This window comes from Podarcis vaucheri (genome assembly GCF_965113315.1).
Source record: "Podarcis vaucheri genome assembly, chromosome: 6".
Taxonomy (NCBI): Eukaryota; Metazoa; Chordata; class Lepidosauria; order Squamata; family Lacertidae; genus Podarcis; species Podarcis vaucheri.
In genome coordinates, this window is record NC_138764.1 from 46,214,856 (window position 1) to 46,236,410 (window position 21,555).

The window sequence follows — 21,555 nt, forward strand, 5'->3', positions numbered from 1 at the left end:
AGTCACAGCCAGAAGTACAGTTGCAAACAATGCATGATCCATTTTCCTGAATCTCACGTGTTAAACTAGCAACCCATCCTTTAAAAGCAATAATATTCTACCCACAGGCGGAGGTTACCAGGAACTTTTTGTTTCCCCCTCTTTCATTAGGCAGGTGTTTTCTTACCAATGGCAACTAAAATCGATAGTTTGTGTATCTGTGAGGAGTCATCACTGTGTGCTCAGTGTTTTTTCTTAAGGCGGCCAAATTTTGGATATTTAACCATACTGTATTACAGATTGGGCTTGTAAGTTTTTTTATAGTTATTACTGATTTACTCACAAAATAGTGGACTTTGAACATGTTGAGCAAAATAATCACTCAGAAATACACAGCACCCTCATTTCCAATCTTTAACCAGGCCTAGAAATATTTTGTACATACAGTCTCCATCTTCATACTACAGTTCCGTACTTATGAAAAAGCTTCAAAAAGGCAGAATGTTAGGTTACAATGTAAAAAAACCCTCATGTTTTTGCAATCCCCTTTTATTAACAGCTTTGCAATACAACACAGGATGTCTATATCCTTTCCACTACTGGTTAAACTTCAACCACTATCACAGCCATGCTGCCAACCAGCATGGTGGATGCAAGCACAGATTAAATCGTTTGGTTCAAAAAGTCATTAAAAGTTGAACAACTGGGATAAAGCCACTTACCTGCTGCGTGCACAAAGTATGCCAAATATAAATCGAGTTCCTTAACAGAAACCCCTATATGATGCGGCTGTACGCACAGCCCTGGATTTGAGCACTGTGGGGACTTTACAAGGCGTTCGCCATCAGTACTTTCAAGCGGAATACCTTTAAATAAAATCACCATAACAAGGTCCAACCTCCAGACCTTATCTGCCTGGCGTAAGCAGTCAATTCTTCTCATCTTGCCCTTCTGGTCTGGATTGGAAAGAACACAACATGGAGGTTTTTTCCCCGTGACAGTTAGAACAAAATCCTCCCGATACTCAGGCCTGATGTCTTTCCGTAGTTTTGCCAGAAGTCTGGACGCCCATTTTTGTTTGACCTCAGGTTTTTCACTTAGCAATTCATCCTTCACAGCTCTCTCTTCTTCTTTTGACATGCGTTTCTCGTGTTTTTTAAAGTATTTTCGCTTTCGAGCTTGTAGGTTGAACCATGTGTATGCAAATGCTCGGACGTGGGGAAGAAGTGCTTCAATGAAGGGATGGAATTCATCCTGGAAGGAATTAAAATAAAGAATTATTAGAAGGAATAATTAGCATTGCAAAAGCTTTGTTTGTTTCAGTAGTAGTCATCATAACTTACAAGCAGGCAATTTTAAGTCATCAGAACACAGGGAGGACCAAATCATTGTAGTGGATACACCAGGTAAAATCATAAACATATCCAATAACGCAATTTTCTGTAGTCACTAGGCCTCATTCAGAAAAAAATAATAAGGCAAAACCGCTTAAACACAAGTGCTGAAAACATCCTGGCATGCCAATCCTAATCACATTCGCTCAGAAATAAGTCCTCCTAAAATCCATGGGATGGACTTCTAAGCAAATGTACTTCGGATCAGGATGTAAGGGTATAAGCCTAAAACCACTGACTTTACAATAGTTCCCTTTAAGCCAATAGACAAGTCCAGAATCAGTAACCTGAGGTTGGCAATAAGTTTTTGTGTGATCTTAATCCCAACTGAAAGTAGGGATATATTTCTTTGCTCTTTCCGTGACCCTTCTGTGAATGGTGCGGCCACTGTAGCATATGCCCACTGATTTGGCAAAACCTAAACATCTGGATGCCAATTAGCACTGGTATGTCAAACCTGATGTACAGTACAAACTTTTCCTAAAATGTATTTTAAAGTATTGACCTGTAATGTAACAGAATTTCAAATTAGGATTATGTAAATAGAATCGAATATATGATTCTTTTAATAGTAAGGAAACATAAAATGCTATCACATTTTCTAAACCTATGCAATAAAATCCTCAAAATGTGGAATGCTGAAAGGTTTCTTCAATCTTTATATATAAAACAAAAACTGTATATCACACATCGCGAGTACAATTCTCTTTTACTTAAGTTTGTTTAAATGATAAAAAGAACCCTGGAAGCTACAAAGTTTGTATACAAATCCAGAAAGCTATTAAGTAAAACACCTAGATTTGTACAGTGTAATAAAATGTGGATAATAAATCATTGACATTATACATATTACTTTAATTTGCCCTTTTATAAAAATAGAAAAAGACATTTAAACGTTTCTCCCACGTCAATGAACATATTGAAAGAGAGGTCATGGATCAAACTTTTAAATAAAGGTGTGCACACTGCAAATGCTGCAAAGGCCATGCAGGTCATTGGAAATGTATTATAATCATTATGTATATTATTTATATGCACGCAATTAGTTATGGAAGTACCTATAGAAAAGCATATGCTATTAAAATATCTGATCCTGTAAACACACAGCTGCGAAATGTGATTATTTCTCCTACTGAAACTGGCATGCATTTGGAAGAGGTGCTATCACTGTCAACATATGTTTTTATAAACATGGACTTTCTCCTATGCATAAAAGTACACAATAAGTTGGCAACTTATTTTTTCGTGTAATTCCTTAATTTATGAAATGTGATACTATAACTGTTACCAAAATAATTTCATATTTTTTTTTTAAAAAAAGAAGCAACTCTATTTAATGCTTTACAAGGTCTCTTTTTTACTCAATTAAATACAGGTGTGAAAGAAAGAAAAAGCACCCAAATGATTCTAAAAACTGTGGGCCTCTCTGGTCCTCAAATGGTTAATTGCTGTATACTGTATCTAAAATATAACAGACAAATGACAATTTGTTACGTATTTCAGTAGAAAAGATTCTTAGAAAGTACATAAAGGGGCCAAAACATATTGCTGGGAATGGAAGGGATAGGCATTTGCATGAATGTTTAGCTGGGTCTAATATACTAAATAGACATTTCACAAAATGATGATTTCTGACACTCTCTTGAAACAACCCTGCTTTATATTTCAAAGAAGTACAAAAGACATATTAGGATAATAGCAGTTCCAACAGCAGTAGATCAAAGGCAGAATGCTTATTTGCATTTTCAAAAATGAACTTTTAAAAAAAAACCACACACACCAAATGTGTCACTAATAGAGGCTGCCACTAAGAGCAAAGTAAACTATCACGCAGGATACAACACACCAAGGCCTTTTCCACACGCAGAAAGAGACACAGTTCAGAATAGTCAACAGCATCACAAATGGGGCCTTTTATAATCTTTTATTTTCTATGCTGTATAAAACATTTGCTAAAGTAATTCACTGCAAAATAAATGATCACTTCAGATATTGGCTTTATCCTAAAAACTGTTTTCTACATATTATTAACTAACCTTGTATGCTCGCAGTCCTTCCTGGCTCTAACTTGAACTCCTTCCCAACTATACTTCTTTTATTCTATTGTAAAGCCGAGTCAATAGCGCATGGTTGAAAAAGGTAAAAAATAGCTAAAAGATTTATGTAAAAGCTTCAAAAACCACCAAATGGCCTTGAAATAATGATACAGTGAAGAGGTCCATCATTGCTGATATAAGGACTGTTAAGCAAATAGGATTTGTCAAGATTGTAGATGGGAGGTTTACTGCTTTTTCAAAATAATTCTACCTCACGTACAAATATACCCTTTTTAAAAAGACAGCCTCCAAAATCTCACTGTGAAGGTATTAGAAAAGGAGCAATAATATATATTCAACAACCGAGATGAATTACAGCTTTATATTTTATGTTACAATACGGTTTCTTCAATTACCAAGGTTTTCCTGGTGAATTTAAGAAATGTCCAGGTATGTGTGCATAATCACTTTAAAAGATTAAAAGTAGTCAATACAAAAAGTGGTAATGGGGTCTTTGTCCTAAGTTAGGATTAGAACCAAAACTTCTAATAAAGTTTAGTAAGTTGCATTCTGAACAAGGAAGATTGCTTTAAAAAGAGCATATGCATCTTCCATTATTATTTTCTGGGGCTGGGTAAGGGGAGATAACAAAAGTGAGTTTATAAATCCTTTCTGCGGCTCGTAAGTATTGCGCTTCAACAAGCACATTGCCACAACTGCACAGCTAAAGTTTGGCTCACAGAACAAACAAACAAAAAAAAAATTGGTGTATATTTGTAAACGAGAAAAGGTGACCGGAAAAAGAATCTAAGCCCCTCTACAAATAAAAGCATGCAACATTCTAGCAATCTTTGGAAACACATTTGCGCTGCTCCGTTTGAAAGTTAGTCAGCTCTATAAATTCTCAAAGCATCAATACTTCTATAAACCATAAGCCAACGTATATTTGCCTGCTCATCTATGATGAGCTGTTAATGTAAAGCCAGGACAATGTTAGATAAACAGCAAGTAGGTAAATCACCTATAGTGGTGTGGAGGGGGCCACGGAGTAGATAACCCTTTAACAGGTACTTTGTCCTAATCTTCCAGCTCCATTAGCCGGGTATATGTGCTTTATGATTATGTTTTAAATCATACTAGACAAATTTAAAGGAGACAAGGGTTTTGAAACGCTAATACAACTACTTAAGCCTTTCCTAATAGTATAACTTATGGTTTATATGTGATTGGCTCTATATTCGAAACACTCTTGGTGGGTTGTATAAAGACGCCTTTGAATACCTAGACGCTATTTCCAAATGTGCAATGAGAATGCAGAGCGCTTTGCAGCAGAATGTCTCTTATGTTAAGATTTCCTTTTTATATGTGCTATAACTATCTGAAATCTGCATGTTGTATGGTTGGGCCTACTAAAAACCAGAATACCCAGATACAGTATGCATACGAGTGAGTGTGTGTGTGTGGTGAGGGGGAGAGTGGGCAGCTTGAGGTAGGTGTATGCATGTGTTTTAGAGAGCGGGAGATCTGTACTACCCTCTGTAAATAAATCAAGGGAGGGGGGATAACTGGGCTGAGTTCTCCATGAAGTAAGACAAAACTTTTCACTAGATCTAGTCTTCGGACGACGATGTACAGAAGTTCCAAACACATTCCAGAGTGTATGTTTGTGGCATCTGCCTATAATCGACTTTGAGGTTGTTAACATAGTTAAGCTGCATTGTGTAGCAATTCTGGTTGCAAGTTCATGGATTACAGGTTAGGTAGCGAGGCTCTGTCAGTGTCTGAGTGTTATCCACACCTAAGCATTTACTTGGTCATCTTGCAAAATCCACTGTGAAGCCCTCTTTTAAAAGGAACCCACACATGCACTTCAAAACCCATACAAAGGCAGGAAATAATATTGGACGCTTGGGTCCCCAAGTGTTTCACCCCAAAATCATCATCACATCCTGCTAACTGAAGGTGGGTAGCAGCACTCTGTGCCAGAAAGACGTCTTGAAATGGTAATGAAAGAACTTTATCTAAATCCTCTAGAAACTTTCACCGTGTAAGACTGGGAGGCAACAAACTTCCAACCAAGATTACTGAGTTGCAGAAAGAGAAGGGAAAGGGAAGAGAAGGGGAAGGCACACACACACACACACACACACACATATATAAATGAATACATCTTGGGGCAATGTTTCTAAATTGTGGCAATAAATCCGAGAAAGATAGGGTGTGTGACTGTTATCTAAAGATTTGGCGCTGCCCTAAAGTTTTCTTTGGCCGGGGGGGGGGCACCATGCGGGGGTGGGTAGGATCGTGTTTGAGGTTAGAAAGGAAAGTTGTCCGAAGTCTCAGGGAGCAGTTTCCCATGTGTTGCATAGGCGTCAGGAACAGTACCCTTCCGATTCAGAGCAGTGTAATCGGAAGGGGATCTGGAGAGGTGAGTGCGAGGTGGGGGTGGTAGGGTGGGAATCAGGTCCGAAATTATTGCCAGCCCACGAAGAACTTAAGAGCTGCTGCGTTGCAAACAAAAGGGGTCGAGCAACTTTATGCGAGAAGAAACTGCCTTCCCCGCCTCCCCTTTCTGCAAGCAGGACGTTGCAAGCCCAACTTCCCAAAGGAAACAACCCCAGGCGAACGTGACACCCGAGCAAGTGACAAGGCGCACTGGAGGCAGCCGGGGAAGCAGTTCTGGGCTGGGATCGCTGGGCAGGGACATGCAAGGGCTGCAGTGCCCGCCGAGGATCCCGAGCTGGGTTTGGTGCACGAGAGGAGCGGGAGGGCAGGCGCTGCAGGAGGCGCTGCAGCAGGAACCGGAGCAGCAGCAACGCGGGGCTCCGGCTAAGAAACGCCCGGGGTTCCCTGAAACATCCAGCTAGCCGTGCAAAACCCCCGCGCAATGTCCGGAAGGGCCAGAGCCCTAGGCATAGGTGCAGTGCATCTCTCTCTGGCACTACGCCTCCGTCTGGGACTCAAACCGAGGGAGCCGCTGCAAAAGCACCAGCCACACAAATTCGAGGCTGCTGAACAAAAAGTGTGCGAGGAGTTTGGGGAGGTAAAGCAATGCAGCTCGAGCAGTGGGGAGGGTGGGAGAGAGATGCATGCAGCACGCAGCTACTCAACACTACACTTTAAAAACAAAACAGAAAGCATCTAACTGTATCTGTGTCGTGTGTTGCTCCATTTGCATGCATTCGTCGCCTCGGAAGCACAAACAGTGAGTATTGATTTCAGATGACCAAGCATGTAATGGGGTTGCACGACTGCGAAACACGTGCAGATCGTCCTCGAACGCGCGCACACGAACACGCACACACGGGATTTCGGCGCGACCCCCTCCCGCCAGATCCCCCTTCCCTCCGGCAGAGACGTCTGCGCACCCCAATATTAATTAAACCCTTAATAACGAGGCGCCATTAGCCATGTGTCGCTACAAATGGCCGTGCAAGAGCAGGAATGCAAGCGAGTGGGAAAGAAAAGTTACTTTCCGCCCGCGGGATTTCACCCTCCCGCCCTCTGCGCCCCCTTCCCGCCGCCAGGCTCCCCCGAACCCCCGGCCAAGACAGACAGACGGGCGGACAGACAGACAGACAGAGAAGCCCCTTGCCCTCCTCCTCGCCCCCCCCCCCCAATGAATCCGAAGAAGCTTCTTACCTGGGTAAGACAGAGAGGAGAATACATGGTTGCTGCGGGGGGGTTTGTGGCTTGGAGGTGTGTGAGTGAGAGGGAGAGAGAGAGAGAGAGAGAGAGAAAGGGAGGGAGGGAGAGAGGGAGGGAGGGAGAGAGAGAGAAGAGAGAGAGAGAAAAAGAAAGAGGGGGGAAGAGCCGAGCCTGCTTCTTGCTTTCACATTTCCAACTCTGCTCAACTGCAGCCAGCAGCGCTGATCAGCTCCATGAGCTGAACTTTAACCCCGCCTAGAGTTTCCCTAGCCTACACGCTAGACATGTCTCCTGTGCCCGGGCGTTAAAGGCATAGCGCGCACTTCCCCCCGCGCTCGCAGCCCGGGCAGCCTCTCGACAGCGCCCGGCTCCCTCCAGCTTCCCCGGGAACCTGCCCGCGCGCCTCCTGCTCCTGCTGCTGCTCCGCTCTGCACCGCTCCGCCAGCAGCAGCAGCAGCTCGCTCGCTGCCTTGCCCGGGGGAGGGGGGCTGCGGTGCTACTGCTCGGCCAGCCCTCCCGATCCCCGATCCCAGGCTCTCAGTGCATTACTGGGTAGCGCAGGCAGCAGGAGCCGTTTGCAGGCAGGGCTCCCGAGCGGCGAGAGGCTCTGCAGGATGTGCTTAAGCAAACAAAACTACTTTTCCATATTTCTGCCGCTTTCGCGCTCCCCTCCCCCTCCCCGAACGCTCTCGCTCTCCCCCACCCCCACTTCTCTCCCCACCCCCACCCCCATCCACAAGACCTTCAAGGAGATCGTCTTAAGGACTTTGGACTAAACTTTCGCCATTCGTCTCATGCGAAAAAAGGCTTTCCGAAATCTTACAGTAGCAGCAGCACCCATAGAAAGCATATAGATACAGAGCATTTTTCTAAGGGCTGGCAGACAAGTCGCGGCGCACTGTGGATTTGAAACTTTGCAAATTGTTTTTCCAGAAATCGTGTCCCCAAGTAAAGCTCTAATGGGTGGGGCTTTCTACATTGTTTTGTTTAAATATGAAGGCTAATAAGGCATTAAGTGTGCAGCTTCTAATAATTGTGGATATATTTGTATGGACTGCTTTGTATGAGAGCATGATCACCAGCTGAGAGCAGAGCCAAACACATTTGTTCAGAACTTTCTAGCTCTTGGCATATGAATGTCGGTTAAAAAACAAGACTCAGGGCACTTTATAGCCAAGGATGCTTATTTTACTAATAATGCACAGCTTCAAAACTGCACTGCAACCCTCAAGCAATAAAGTTACTACTTAAAGTTGCTCAACTTTGAATTGAGCCTTCTGTCCTTTATTTATCTTATAATGCATTGTTTTGGCACAAGAAAGGTTTGGTTTTGGGGGTTTGGAAAGTTTCCAGTCAGACAACTTTTCTTTTATTGAGTCTTACATTTTCTCTCTAGTCTTTCTTCAGTCTCCTAAGTGGCATCCTCTCTAGTCTTCCTTTCATTTCCCCAAATGCTGCAGCTTTCAGACACTTGCATATCCACAACCATTCATAACTTAAAAAAAAACCACGTAAAAAGGAAGAGAATACCACAAGACATACCACATTCAGCATGCATGACTTCTGATGTGGACCAGAGATCTAGGTGTTTCGAATTTAAGAATGTTTTAAAATACTGCAAGGACTTTTAGAGGAAAATACATTGCCCAAGGCTATTAAGGGAAGAGGCCTTAGTCGCTATATCACTTTTATCTCCTGGAGGCCCTTCCTTTTCCCAAGTTGAGTGCCTCACTAAAATTATCATTTGTGGATTGCAGATGTCTAAGCTAAGTGCAAAATTACCTTCAGTTTTCATTCATACCTTTGAAAAAAGAATAAAAAGAATGGCCCAATACCTGTCAGTGATATAATGACATGGAAACACACCCAACTAAACATTTTCTGGGATCTCTCAGCTTTCCAAGTTTCCTTGACAGAACTTTCTGGCTGACAGTCTTACAAAAAGCTAAAACACTGAGGAAAAAGAAGTGACTAAAGTACTGATTTTTTTTAAAAAAAGAACACCTCACTTATGATTTACGACTTTCAATTTGTTCCCTAGCATGCTATGTCTTTCCTTTATTTACTCATCTGCCCCTCTCTCCCAAGAGTAGCTAGTGGTCCAATGGTAGTCATACATTGACCTCCTTTGTGCTCCCTACATATTGTATACATACTGCCTACTCCCACAACCAATTCAGCACATAGCAGTCACCAGAGAGTCCTGCATGTGCCTACTCTTAACTGGGCTAGGCCAACCAGTCACCGCATTTGCCACCATGCACAAGTTGTTCGAAATGTACAGAGATGCTGCTACAAACACTGAGAAAGGGGTGTTTGTCCTGAAACTGACAGTGGAATGTGAACAGGGAAATAAATGCACCACTGCTTTAGCCACAGACTTGTAGCCCGGCCTGACTTTTCAGCATAGTTGTGCGAATAGTGTGAATGGTGGCATGACTAGGCAGACACGCTAGCTGGGAATAGTACTTTATAAGACCCAAATGTCTGTAGGATATGTTTTAGCAACAGAGAACACAAGCATTTTACACATATACTAATGTTTCCCACCTTTTCCCAGTCTCACGTGCCATGAAACATTAATCCCCTCTCTGTGTGTGTATTCATCCCATATACATACATGCACGCACGCACATATGCATCCCTACAAATGCTTAGGGAGATGTTTTATGATTTCCCTTAATCCACAAAGCAGACAGGGGAAGGCTAATTTGTCAGCGAGGCAGGATCGGGCCCTTGGCTCCGCTGCCGTCGCTGGCAGACGGCTTTGCCGTACGATTTCCAGCTCTTTGTGGTTAGGAATATTATCTTAAGTAACTTTTGGCGCCCTTCGTAAGACTTTTGGACGTGGGATGATTGTTTGCGCCCTCTAGGCAGACGTTGCATCCAAGTTCAGGCACTGAGCCTTTGCACATCCGCTCCCTCCTCGCCTTCCCCACCCCCTCCCGAGAAGCCTACACAAAAATGCTCTCACATCCGCGCGCGCCCTCTGGATCCCCCATAAACACACACACGAGTGTGTAGCTGGGGAAGGCACTCACATAATATAAACTTTAAGCTTCCCTCCTCAAAAGAGGCGCAAACCTCGCTTGAAGCCCCCGAAAAGGTTTCCTCAGGAAGATTCCCCTACAGAGGGGAGGAGGGGAAGTCCGTCGTCCCGAGGGTATAAAAAGAGATATAACAAGAGGCGGGGGAGAGAGGCGGTCAAATACACTTAGAGGATCCCGCTTCATTAAAAACATTGCAGACGAAGATCTGGCTGAAGCCAACATTGTCTCTTTAAAAGGGGAACTTCGAAAAGTGCTATAGGCTGCTGCTGCTACCGTGAAATGGTATATGTCTCTCTGTGAAGAGACTTTCTGCCGTGAGCCCTCCTCCTATCCATATTCTACCTGGCACGCTGCCCGGCATTGCATTTGCCATGTTTTATTTGCAGAAACTTTTACCTCGCCAGCCTCGGTGAAATCCTCTTAGATATATAAATTACGTCGCGGAGGGTTCACTTATACGGACCATCTTGAATATATATCAAGGAGAGACTTAACGGGAAATCGCATTAATATGATTTAAAAACTTTTTAGGCAAGAGAGATCTTTAAAACCACTTCCTCGGGGTTAGTTCCGCCGGTCGAAAGCGGGAGCTTGCTCCGGAGCAGAGTCGCTTCGGAGGGCCGCTCGACCACCGGCAAATGACAAGGGAAGTCACGGCTAGTCGATACTTCCCATGCCATTCCCCTCCCCCAATTGCAGTGTTCTTTACTTTAAAGCAATTGGGGATAGTCTCCCCCCCCCCCCGAAAAAGAGTCAGAGCGGGGTAGTTTCCTCGCAGCCACTTTTCTAGTGGGGATTTCGCTGCCTTGGCTCTTAAAGCGAGATCTGCCTACTCGAGCGCCCTGACCCCTGAAAAACTGGGGGGGGGCCCGTTGGCGTCCATTGCCCGGCGCGAAGAAGACGTCCAAACTTCCGCTTTAGAAGAGCGGGCTTAAGGAGTCTGCGGGGAAGTTCCCGAAGCGTTTCGGAAAGCCCTGGCCCTGGCCAGCTCGAGGACTCCAGGACCTCCCGCACGGCTGCAGGCGAGGGTTTTACGCCGGAAAGGGCTGCCAGAGGCTATTTCGAGCGCGCAAGTGTGTGGTTGGTTATGTTGGACTTGGTTTCTACTGAGAGCTCCGGTCCAGAGGAAGACAGCCAGCCGGGCTCCCAACCAGCAAGTTCTACCTCTCCCAATTCTCTGGAGTTCAGTGCAGGAAGGCGGAAAGAGAAGAGAGGGAATATATATCATGCCACCTACCTACCCGTGCGCGCGTTTACGCTCTCTCTCTCTCTCTCTCTCTCACACACGGATCTTACAATTCTCAAAATAAAAAAATTTCTTCCTGTAGCACCTTAAAGACCAACTAAGTTAGTTCTTGGTATAAGCTTTCGTGTGCATGCACACTTCTTTGGTATCTGAAGAAGTGTGCATGCACACGAAAGCTTATACCAAGAACTAACTTAGTTGGTCTTTAAGGTGCTACAGGAAGAAAATTTTTTTATTTTGACTATGGCAGACCAACACGGCTACCCATCTGTAACTTACAATTCTCACAATCCCTCCTCACATAAGCAAATTTCACTCGCTGGGTGAGATTCAGAGTTCAGCACTTCTCAGTCCCACTGATTTAAACGGGAGTCAAGTGAGTGCCTAAAACTGCAGCTCAGAACAACAACGAGAGTTCAAAGTGTTTATCTTTGACTGGTCCCAGTAAATGAAGGGGGGGGCACAAACTCCAGACGTGCCTACCCAATAGGTAATGCATACACACGTTCGAGGGACTCATCCAACGGTCAAGCATAGAAGCATAGTTTGCAGCAGAGGTCATGAAGAAGAATTCAACAGGGCAGGGTCCTCCAAAGCACTTTGAAGTCTTCCGCCCTAATCATGCCTACTTGGGAGTAAAACCCCGTGCAATGAGTGGGACCTGTAATCATGTTAAGGGGGGGGGCACTCTCGATTCCTCCAAAGCACTTTCATATCTTAGGATGCCCCCAATCACAAGTAACAATGGTTGGAACCAACAAAGGATCGGAACACACCAGAATAAAATAGCAAACAAACAAAATCAACAGTGCAGTCAGAAAAGGGGGGGCCTCACTGGTGTCATCTCCTCTCCTGCATAAGAAATATCGACAGCAGAGTTTAAATTTGGGACAGAGTTGCTGCAGAAATGCTCAAGGGTTTCAATCACAAAGCACAAAGGTGAATGTAATGTTAAGCAGAACTGATCGCGCCATGCACTTTCACTGAGAGAAAACTTGTTTTTGTTATTAGAGATCTCTCAGCAAAATCCAAATGTATTATATAGCTCTGCGCTGGTTTGACAGCTCCCAACTATCCCTCGGTGCGCCGAGCAGAGAGAACTTTAGAGAAGAGGGAGGGACGAACGCCACTCGCTCTTTCCCACCTCCTTCCACTTTGGATATTTCGAACATTACAACATCCAGCCTGTTCTCTTATTGGATGGCGCTCTAGTCCATCATAGACATTTGCTACATTGATTAGAGAATGGGCTTGTCAATTACATCCCTAGTCTAGACGCTTCCTTTTGTGTTGGGCTGGCTGCCGATCCCAGACGTCTTTTTACAGAGCTAAGCACGTACATATTTTTTTTTTGGGGGGGGGGGTGGTACACCGAGCAAGCTCAGCGGTTTTCTCAGATCGCTGGGGGGCGGGGGGGGGAGGAAAGTCTAGCGCACGCAACAAAACCCACCCACTCTGCCTCTTATCTGGTATATAGTGCGCACACAGGCAAACGCAGTCCGTTAAACCTTACTTTGCAGCAATTAAAACAGGTTACAAAGCAAACATCTGCAATACAATAGCCATTAAAACCTCACGTCAACCACATTCTCTTTTCCGTTTTTGAAAGCATGGAAATAAAAGGCTGAAGAAGACGCGTCCACGTACCATTGCAATGTAAATAAAGAGTACGTGAGAAACTTTAAAAGGTCGAGTCAATGGGCTTCATCATTAGTTCTGACACGTTGCTCTTTTCCATAAAAATAAATAAACTAAACTTGTAACAACTGAAAATCAGGAAGAATTTTTTTAAAAAGGTAGTTAATTACCAAGCTGCTGGGTGAGCTTTTTAAAATATAAATAAATAAATGACACCTTCCGAATCAAAACGATTTGTGATGGACTCTCTCTAGCCTCTCTGTTTTTGAAAGCGATCCAAGCCGGGTTGGCTGGGTTCTCAGATTCTCTCTCTCTCTCCCTGGCTTTGCCTTGTGTGCGTTGGATTGTGTTAGACTTTGCAGAAGTTGCAATCGATTCGACAGACTTCCCCTCCCCCGCTTCCCAGCCCGCTGATTTCCGCAATCGCTGCAATTTGCATAGGAACCACACACACGGGGAGGAGGTCCGTTCTCACGGAGGCCAGCGCCGGGCCAATCGCGGCCTCAGGAATTCCTTTCAGCGCGCGCTCCGGCCGGGAAAGCGCTGCCAGCAGACTAGGCCTCCTTCCAAACACCGCAGCGGCAGCAGGAAGGAAGGAGAAAAGGAGGGGAGCTCTCTCTCTCTCTCTCTCTCTCTCTCTCTCTCTCTCTCTGCGCAGTGCGAGCCCTTTCTGCAGGCGGACGCCGCGATGAATGGAGGGGGGAGGAGCAGGAGGCACGCGGGGGGGGGTGTTAACTGGGCGACTGCAGATTTGCTGCACGGCGCAGGACGGGTCTCTCCCGAAATGTAATATTCTGCCACCGGTTCCCTTAGCTGAATAGTGCGTGCACTGTTCCATCCTAGGTGCATCCATCCTAGGAAGTGGCCCCCTTTGAGTTCGCTGGGAATTGCTCCCAGGTAAGGAGGCGTAGGCTTGCCACTTAAGGGGTCAGAAATCCTCTCTTGCACAAGACTGCTCCATAGACTCAGGATCCCATCCGGTGGAAGTAAGCGATCAGTTTTACCCATTACTTGGAAGTAAGTTTCCTTGCAATTAATGGACTTCCATTAATTAACATGGTGCGTGCTTGAGGAAACTGTGTCTGAATGCTTAAATTTTAAGCGCAAGTGTTTGGGAAGAAGCACCACTGAAACCAATGGATACACTATCGTGCAGCCCTTGGAGTAACTTCTCTCTTTCCAAAATCCTTTGGTCATTTCATTCATTCGTTACACCATTCAACCTGAAAAGTAGTTGCAAAATGTCCTGTATCTACAGTACCTGTAAAAACAGACCACTAAAGGATCTCAACCATCTGCTGGTGTAAAACAATTTTTTCACTGAAATTATTTTAAAACTACTGCTTGCAATGTGCCTTATGCTCAGTTTCTGTGATGCTATTTTGGCCTGTTTAGATCAGGAAGGTTTCTCCATTTGTCGACAAGTCTTGTTTGTGTGTACGGTCTCACAGATCAGCATATTTAAGGCTTGAGGCATGCATATCTAGGAGAGAATGCAAATATAATGCTTTCTTAAATTGCATGGCAGCTTGTTCCTCTCCAGCAGTGAGAATTCTGCAGCAAAATCAGGCAACTCTATGAGAAGAAATTTTGTTCAAAGTTAAATCTTGTCTTTTCTTTTTCTTCTGTGTCTGCCCCTGCAATCTGAGTTTTGGCTTATTCACAGAAATTTGCTTTGCAAGTGGCCTTCTGCAGAAAACTTGTTCTATGCTTGTGACATGTGATCCTGTTTTGATTGTGGCTAGCATATGAGTGGATGGAGTAGCTGTGCCTTGCATTAGGACAGAGCTTAGGAACCTGTGGCCTTTCAGATAATGTTGGCCATTGACCATGCTAGTTGGGCCTGGTATAAGTTAGAGTCCTACAACATCTGGAAGACCCCTGCATTAGGAGTTTGGAATAAATGACATCTGGGAAATAGAGAGAAATAGAGGTTTTCTCGCTTTGGAATAGAGAGAAAACCTCAATGCAGAAAATACTGTTTTAGTTGGCTAACTTGTTTCAGTGGCATTGTAAAACACAACACTGATCATTTGCAAATTATTCTTAGATCCTCCTCTTAGGTCTTGGATCTTTTAGCCCTACTCAGCTCTAAGATTTTGCCAGCAGGGGAGACAATACGTACCAATACTGGATTGGATGGCATGGTGAGGCAGTGGCACTCACCCAAACTTCTGGCTGCTGAGTTGCTGCTGCTTGCCGGGAAGGAGAGGGGTGAGGCAATAGCGGTGAACAAACTGGCAGGAACACCATTTTTTTCCTGCCATGCGCTGATCCCACCCAGTAAGCAGCAGTGATGCAGGTGCAAGGAGGTCAGGTAAGCACCGCTACCCCACCATGCTGGCCTCTAGTGGTCAGTACTGTGCTACATGAACAAATAGATTGAATTGGTATCTGATAGGTTCTTCCCTTGGCCAATAAAGTGAGATGAGCGCCACAACCCCAGAGTCGGTCACAACTGGACCTAATGGTCAGGGGTCCCTTTACCTTTACCTTAGGTTCTTATTAGATATAGCAATGAAGGCATTATCTGTACCTATGTTCGCATTATGAAGGAACAATGTAGAAGTGCAGTCTGTTGGGCAGAGGAAGGAATTCACGCACTTCTGAATGTTTCATTGCTTTCCCCCCATTTAAAAATTTGGATTTTTAATGTAACAGACACTGAAATGGAGACTATTCAATATTTTGTCATGATGAAAGTTGATTTAGCAATCATGCATAATGTCCTATATCATAGTCCACGAACTCAATATTGAGTTCTGCTGAATCCTAGTTATAAAAACTTGAACATATTTATTCTATATACCGGGGGTCGTCAAGGTTTATCTCGCCTGGGCCGGTTCACTCCAGTGGAGATCCCTCCGTGGGCTGGATTGTGTGCGCGCCTGCGATTTCCGGCGTCTGCGCAGGCCTGATTTCTGGCACCGTGGAAGCGAGCCCACGCTCTGCGCTGCACTGGTTTAGCGCAGCGTGGGGGACTCGCTGAGCGGGCAGCTCAGTTCGGGGGCGGCTCATGGGCTGGTTAAACAACCCACATGGGCCGCTTGTGGCCTATGGGCCTTAGGTTGCCAACCCCTGCCATATACTCTACAAGTGTGGATCCTTATGTAGACACCATCCATGAACAATGAGTTAGCAACAGATACAGGAGAAACTGTGTGCAGAACAACAAACTTGTGGGGTGGGGGCAGAATCCCAAAGGTGCAAAAAATAAAATAAAATTGGCCCATTGCAACTGGCCACAGAAGCATCTAACTGGCCATTGTGGAAAGAAGATGCTGAACCTGGTGGACCATTAGATCTGATTTAGGAGACAATTCCTATGTTCTCATATCATTCTTTGCATCCTGCCTTCAATATTTAAAATGTAAAATTGTTCTATATCTGTTTATTATTATTATTTTAAATTGCTATGTCTTACTGAAAGTAAGCAGGTCTTGTTTATCAACAAAGAGTACCAGCTGCAGTCCAGAGCTTGTCCCATCTATTGGACATGCAGGGTGGGGTATTCGTCTGACTCTTGGAAGTGGAGCATGAGGACATTTGGACATGCACTAGCTGTTTGTTCCTGCTACTGTTGTCGTCTCTGTTAATGCTGATTCCTGTGACGGCAATTGCTTCAACAGTATTTTTTGTCAAGAATGGATGGCAGGAGTGTGCTTTGCATCTTCTTCCAGCCTGACCATATCCAGGTTAGCAAAAAGCATTGGTGACTAAGCAGCAATATGAGGATGGTGTGCATATGTGATGGTGCACTGCTGGCGCAACTCAAAGGAAATGGCACAGGGGGATTCATGAATGGCTGAAGAGTAGGTGTGTGTGGGGGGGGGAGTAGATTGGCAGGCTGGGAGATGTGGTTGCCCTAGTAACTCTGGCAAGTTTTGGGACTAAAGGCATTGTGATGCAATGTTCACCTTTATACTTTCAAATTCAGGACACCTTTTTCATCTTGAAAGAAATTGTTATTGAAGCTTAGATGTTTAGAGATTTATTTATTTTTTACTCTGGTTAGCTCTAATCAAATTGGAAGATCAAAAATAGGTAAAAGTGCACTGGAGTAATTAGGCTTATGTAAAATTATTAGAGTGGTGGCAGAATCTTGAATTACATGGATGAAAAGTTACATTGTTGATAATTGGCTATTTGCACAACTGGCAATATGCATTGATCACTATATATTCCTGAAACTTTCCTTCCATTTCCTAGGTTAAGAGTGCAATAACATTCCAAAGTTTGCACATACATCACACCAACCTGAGCTGCTCATATTTTATATCTTCTGTCCACTGGGATCAAAATATTGCCATCCTCTACTGAATTGATCAAGCAAGCATTGTTAAAAAATTAAACTCACCATCCAAAATGTTAGTCTAAAGTTTTGATTGTTGCTAATATACTTTAAGGTATGGTACAAATTGTGTCAGCCCACCACCATCCAAAGAGTATTCTTCTTGTTAACTTCTTTTACTTCAGCAATTAAAAAATAGAATTAAAACTTCTGTTATAAACTGTAAGAAGGACACTATGGAGCAAAGTGATAGTTCTTGTTCGGGAGGTTAAATTTTATTCATTTATTTCACAAGATTTTTATATCATTTGATTGTAATAAGCGCTCAAATCAGTTTACAAAAAGAACAAAACAATAAAATTATCAGTTCAAAACAGTTTAAAACTATTCAGAACATTCAGAGAATAAAAATAAACAATAAGCTAAATACCAGATTAAAACACATGTTAACATTCTGCATGTCTGGATAGGCTTGCCTAAACAAAAATGTTTTCAGCAGGGGCTGAAAAGAATACAGTCATACCTCCTTTTACATTTGCTTCATGATACGTTTTTTCAGGTTGTGTTCTGCAGTGACCCAGAAGTACTGGAAAGGGTTACTTCCGGGTTTCGCCACTCACGCATGCGTAGACGTGCAAAATGACATCATGCGCATGTGCAGAAGTGGCAAATCGCGACCCGTGTGTGCGCAGACGCAGGTTGCGTTCCTTTCGGGTTGCAAATGGGGCTCCAGAACGGATCCCGTTCGCAACCAGAGGTACCACTGTACAGTGACGGTGCCTGCCTGAAGTCAAATCGGCAGGGAGGTCCAAGGTGGAGGTGCTGCCACGCTAAAGCACTGATTTCTTACAGATGCAGAACAAGTATTATGCAGCATATGTAACCATGCCAGTTCCACAAATCTAAGTGGTCAAGTGGGCACAAATCAGGCAAGATGATCCAACAAATAAACTGGTCCCAAGATGTTCAAGGCATTATATACTAATAGCAACACTCTGAACTTCAGGAACCAGTGCAGGTCTTGTCAGCAATCATTTCAGGGTATTCTGCACTAACTGCAGCTTTTAGATCAAGCACAAGCGGAAACCACAACTTCCCCCCCAAAAGGGGTATTTGTAACTGGTTGATAGTTGTTCCAGTCTAAAGGATCCAGAGCTGGTTTCTTGCAGAGTGACTGCGCCACTGCCCCTTTCAAGGCAGCAGGGAACACCCCCTCACACAACCATGCTCTGGATTCAACCAATCAGACCCCCTGTGCTAGATTTTAAAAGCCATGAGGGACATGAGTCAAGAGGGCATGTGGTCAGATATATTGCTGCCGGCACTTTGTCGACATTAGCAGACTAAGCTACAACTGATCCCACAACACATAATTCTGGCCCTGGGTTCTTCAACCAGAACTGCAACAACTCCAGCGTCAAGATCACTCCAAACTCAAGCACCTTTATCCTTTCCTCCATGCACTTTTGCCTGTGGTCCCTGTAAGGTTGCCTAGAAGGGAGTGTGACCCCCAAGGCTTGGGTCCTTTTTTCTAGTAGCCACTGGCCCCACCAATGTCCTCTCTCCCCTGCCACACTTAACCTCTTTCCAGCCTTTCTTACAGCATAGCTTGGACCAGACTGTTTTCTCTCACAGCTCTTTCTTGGGCTCTCTGGGCTGCACTTTTAGCTCCTGTAGCTCCACTGACTCATCCTGCTACCCCTACTGCTTCTGATGGAGCTATGCTAACGGTTACAAGGAAATGAAGCCTTGCACCATGGGGCTTGGGGAAAGCTAAGGCATATAAAGAAGGATTTTCACCAAGCTGCTGCTGAAGGTTATTGCTGAGAACCTTTGAAGGATTTCAGAGCTCTGAAAATCAGAGGGGACATGCATTGTGTATGCACTGCATAGCTACAGCATGCCAACAGAAATTTCTAATTTTATAAAAATCAAAGACCAGTCCCTATTTAGTCAACATTTTGAAGACACTGGCCAATTGCTGCCCCCACAATTCTACCAACACCATGTGCCACTTTGCTTAATGAAACAAACTGTTGCACATGATTCTGTTCGAATGAAAATAAATCTCTTGTAGGGGTAGAGTTTCAGAACATGTCTGTAGGGCCTGTCTAGACAGAAATTATCTTGCATTACAGATAAATTTACAGATTAAGCAGCACAAGTTTCTGCTGGGGATAAACCTATATTAGTTTTAAACCATATTTGTTTTGTATTTTTAAGACTCAGTTTAGCGTTGTGCATTTATAGCGGAGAATAAGCTGAGAGAGGATGCCACATAAAGATATCACTGCACAAAGTTGTAGAGCATCCTTTGCCAACCTGATATCCTCCAGGTATTTTAGACTACAACTCGCAATGCCTGATGGGAGTCGTAGTCTAAAACATATGGAGGTTATGGAGTGTTATTGCACTAGTTCAGCTAAGCTGCTAAATAGATTAAACATAACTGCACATTCAAATGATGGTGATTATCTGATTTTAAGACAGAGAACGGGAGAAGAGAGAGAGCAATTGAAAAACAACTTTACAGTCATACTGAACATTATCAGTGCTCCAAAATTCTACTTTTGATGGTCTATAATTCTATTATTTATTAACATTTTAAAACTGTTTTAATCTGAGAGGGTCTCTGGGTTTATCACCCAGTAGAGTGGCCATTCTAGGGAGGCTAATTCTAAATTCTGTGCATGGTTTGTGACTAACTCATACCCAGAATAGACTCATTATAATCAATTGACTTAGGTCCAAATTCTACAATGTGAGATGCAGCCTATAATGTGCAATAGCTACAGGGACCTGCTTGCAAGGCACTTGCTTGCCCCTTAGTTCATGTTGCTTTATAGATTTGATAGCATAATTTTGCTCAAGGACTGCTTAAACAACAGTTTTAGATATAGCAGCATAAGCAGTTCTCTTTTGTTGATAAGGGAGGTTCACAGCATCAAATGGCCCCTCAGCTTTCTACCTGGGAGCTTAGGACAGCTCCCCTAATTCAAAGTCAAATTTGATGGAAATCAGCTGACCAGTTTAAATGTGTTTTAGGCTGAAAAACCCGTAGCTTGGTAGTAAAACACATGGTTCATGTGCAGAAGGTTCCAGTTTAATCCCTGGCATCACTTGTTAAAAGATCTCTGCCCAATATCTTGGAGTAACACTACCAGAGTAGAAAGCGTTGGTCTGGATAGATCAAATGGTCTGGTGATAGAAGACAGCTACATGAAAATAGTATGCGTTGTGAGTTTACTAGTGAGAAATATTCTAGTTTCATTACTTTAACATTGCAAAAGTGCAGTAAATAATGCATTCAGTTCTTGATTTGCTGATGTATGCTTGTTATCAGAAAGTAGAAACTAAGAGCTTTTCCAGATATATGTACATACTGAAAAACTAAACAGGCAGATAGTTATTTTTATTCAAGATGGTACTTCTATTTCCATCTACAATAAAATGTGTCACAACAATCTTTAATAAAAAAAAACTATTAGAACATCCATTTGAAAGTTATTATGACATCACCAATTATACGTGGCACACCTCACTATTTTGTACACTTTAAACTCCTTAATTCATTTAAATATTTTATTTTTTAAAGGCTGAGGAACCCCTCACTGCAGCACTCAAATTATGGATGTTATCAGCTAGATCTTCAGACCAAAAGGAGAGAAGAGTTCTAAATATTTAGCTAGCCCCTTTGCAATGATGCTACCATTTTATTGGCCTTCTCCGTATAAAGAATATAAAGCAGCTATGTATTATGACTTCCCTGCACAATAGCATTCTAATATATAAGAATCCTCTGAAGGTTTAAACAAAAAATCAGGCTTGTAAATTTCTTTTTTTGTAATAGAGAAACTGAAGGCTCAGTGTTGCTCATAACCCATCATATAAATACTGGTCTCTCTCTCTCTCTCTCTCTCTCTCTCTCCAGGTATAATCTCTAATCAAACTGGTTTTGTAGGTTTTTGTGTTTCAGGCTGGGTCCTAGCAGCACACATGTTGGTAAGTGCAGCCATTAGGAAATAATCATCAACGTATTTTTCTTCATTGTGCGCACATAGTGAACGTTACTTATGAGAAGTAATATTACAAAAAAATAATAACAGCAACATAATTTTACATATAACCCATGTGTTTATAGCCCTAACAAGGCAGATTATAATTAAAAAACTTAAATATTAATTACATTTTAAAAGACTGCTGGGAGATGGAAAGGTGACAAAGTTAAATATCAGAAAAAATGGAGCTTCATTGGTGGGTGATACGAACACAA

The 21,555-nt window shown here is 43.3% G+C and overlaps 1 protein-coding gene across 9 annotated transcripts in view; it reads right to left on the reverse strand.

The window, feature by feature from the left end:
* Nucleotides 1-21,555, reverse strand: part of NFIA (nuclear factor I A) — a 445,480-nt gene that overhangs the window by 302,984 nt on the left and 120,941 nt on the right. For 6 of the 9 annotated variants that reach the window (XM_082228754.1, XM_082228759.1, XM_082228753.1 and 3 more), the window contains exon 2: nucleotides 702-1,233. In XM_082228754.1, the coding sequence (XP_082084880.1) occupies nucleotides 702-1,233 (532 nt within the window). Of the gene's footprint in view, nucleotides 1-701; nucleotides 1,234-7,051; nucleotides 7,509-21,555 lie in introns of those variants that run through there. The other 3 variants (XM_082228756.1, XM_082228761.1, XM_082228760.1) reach the window with 3 other exon arrangements.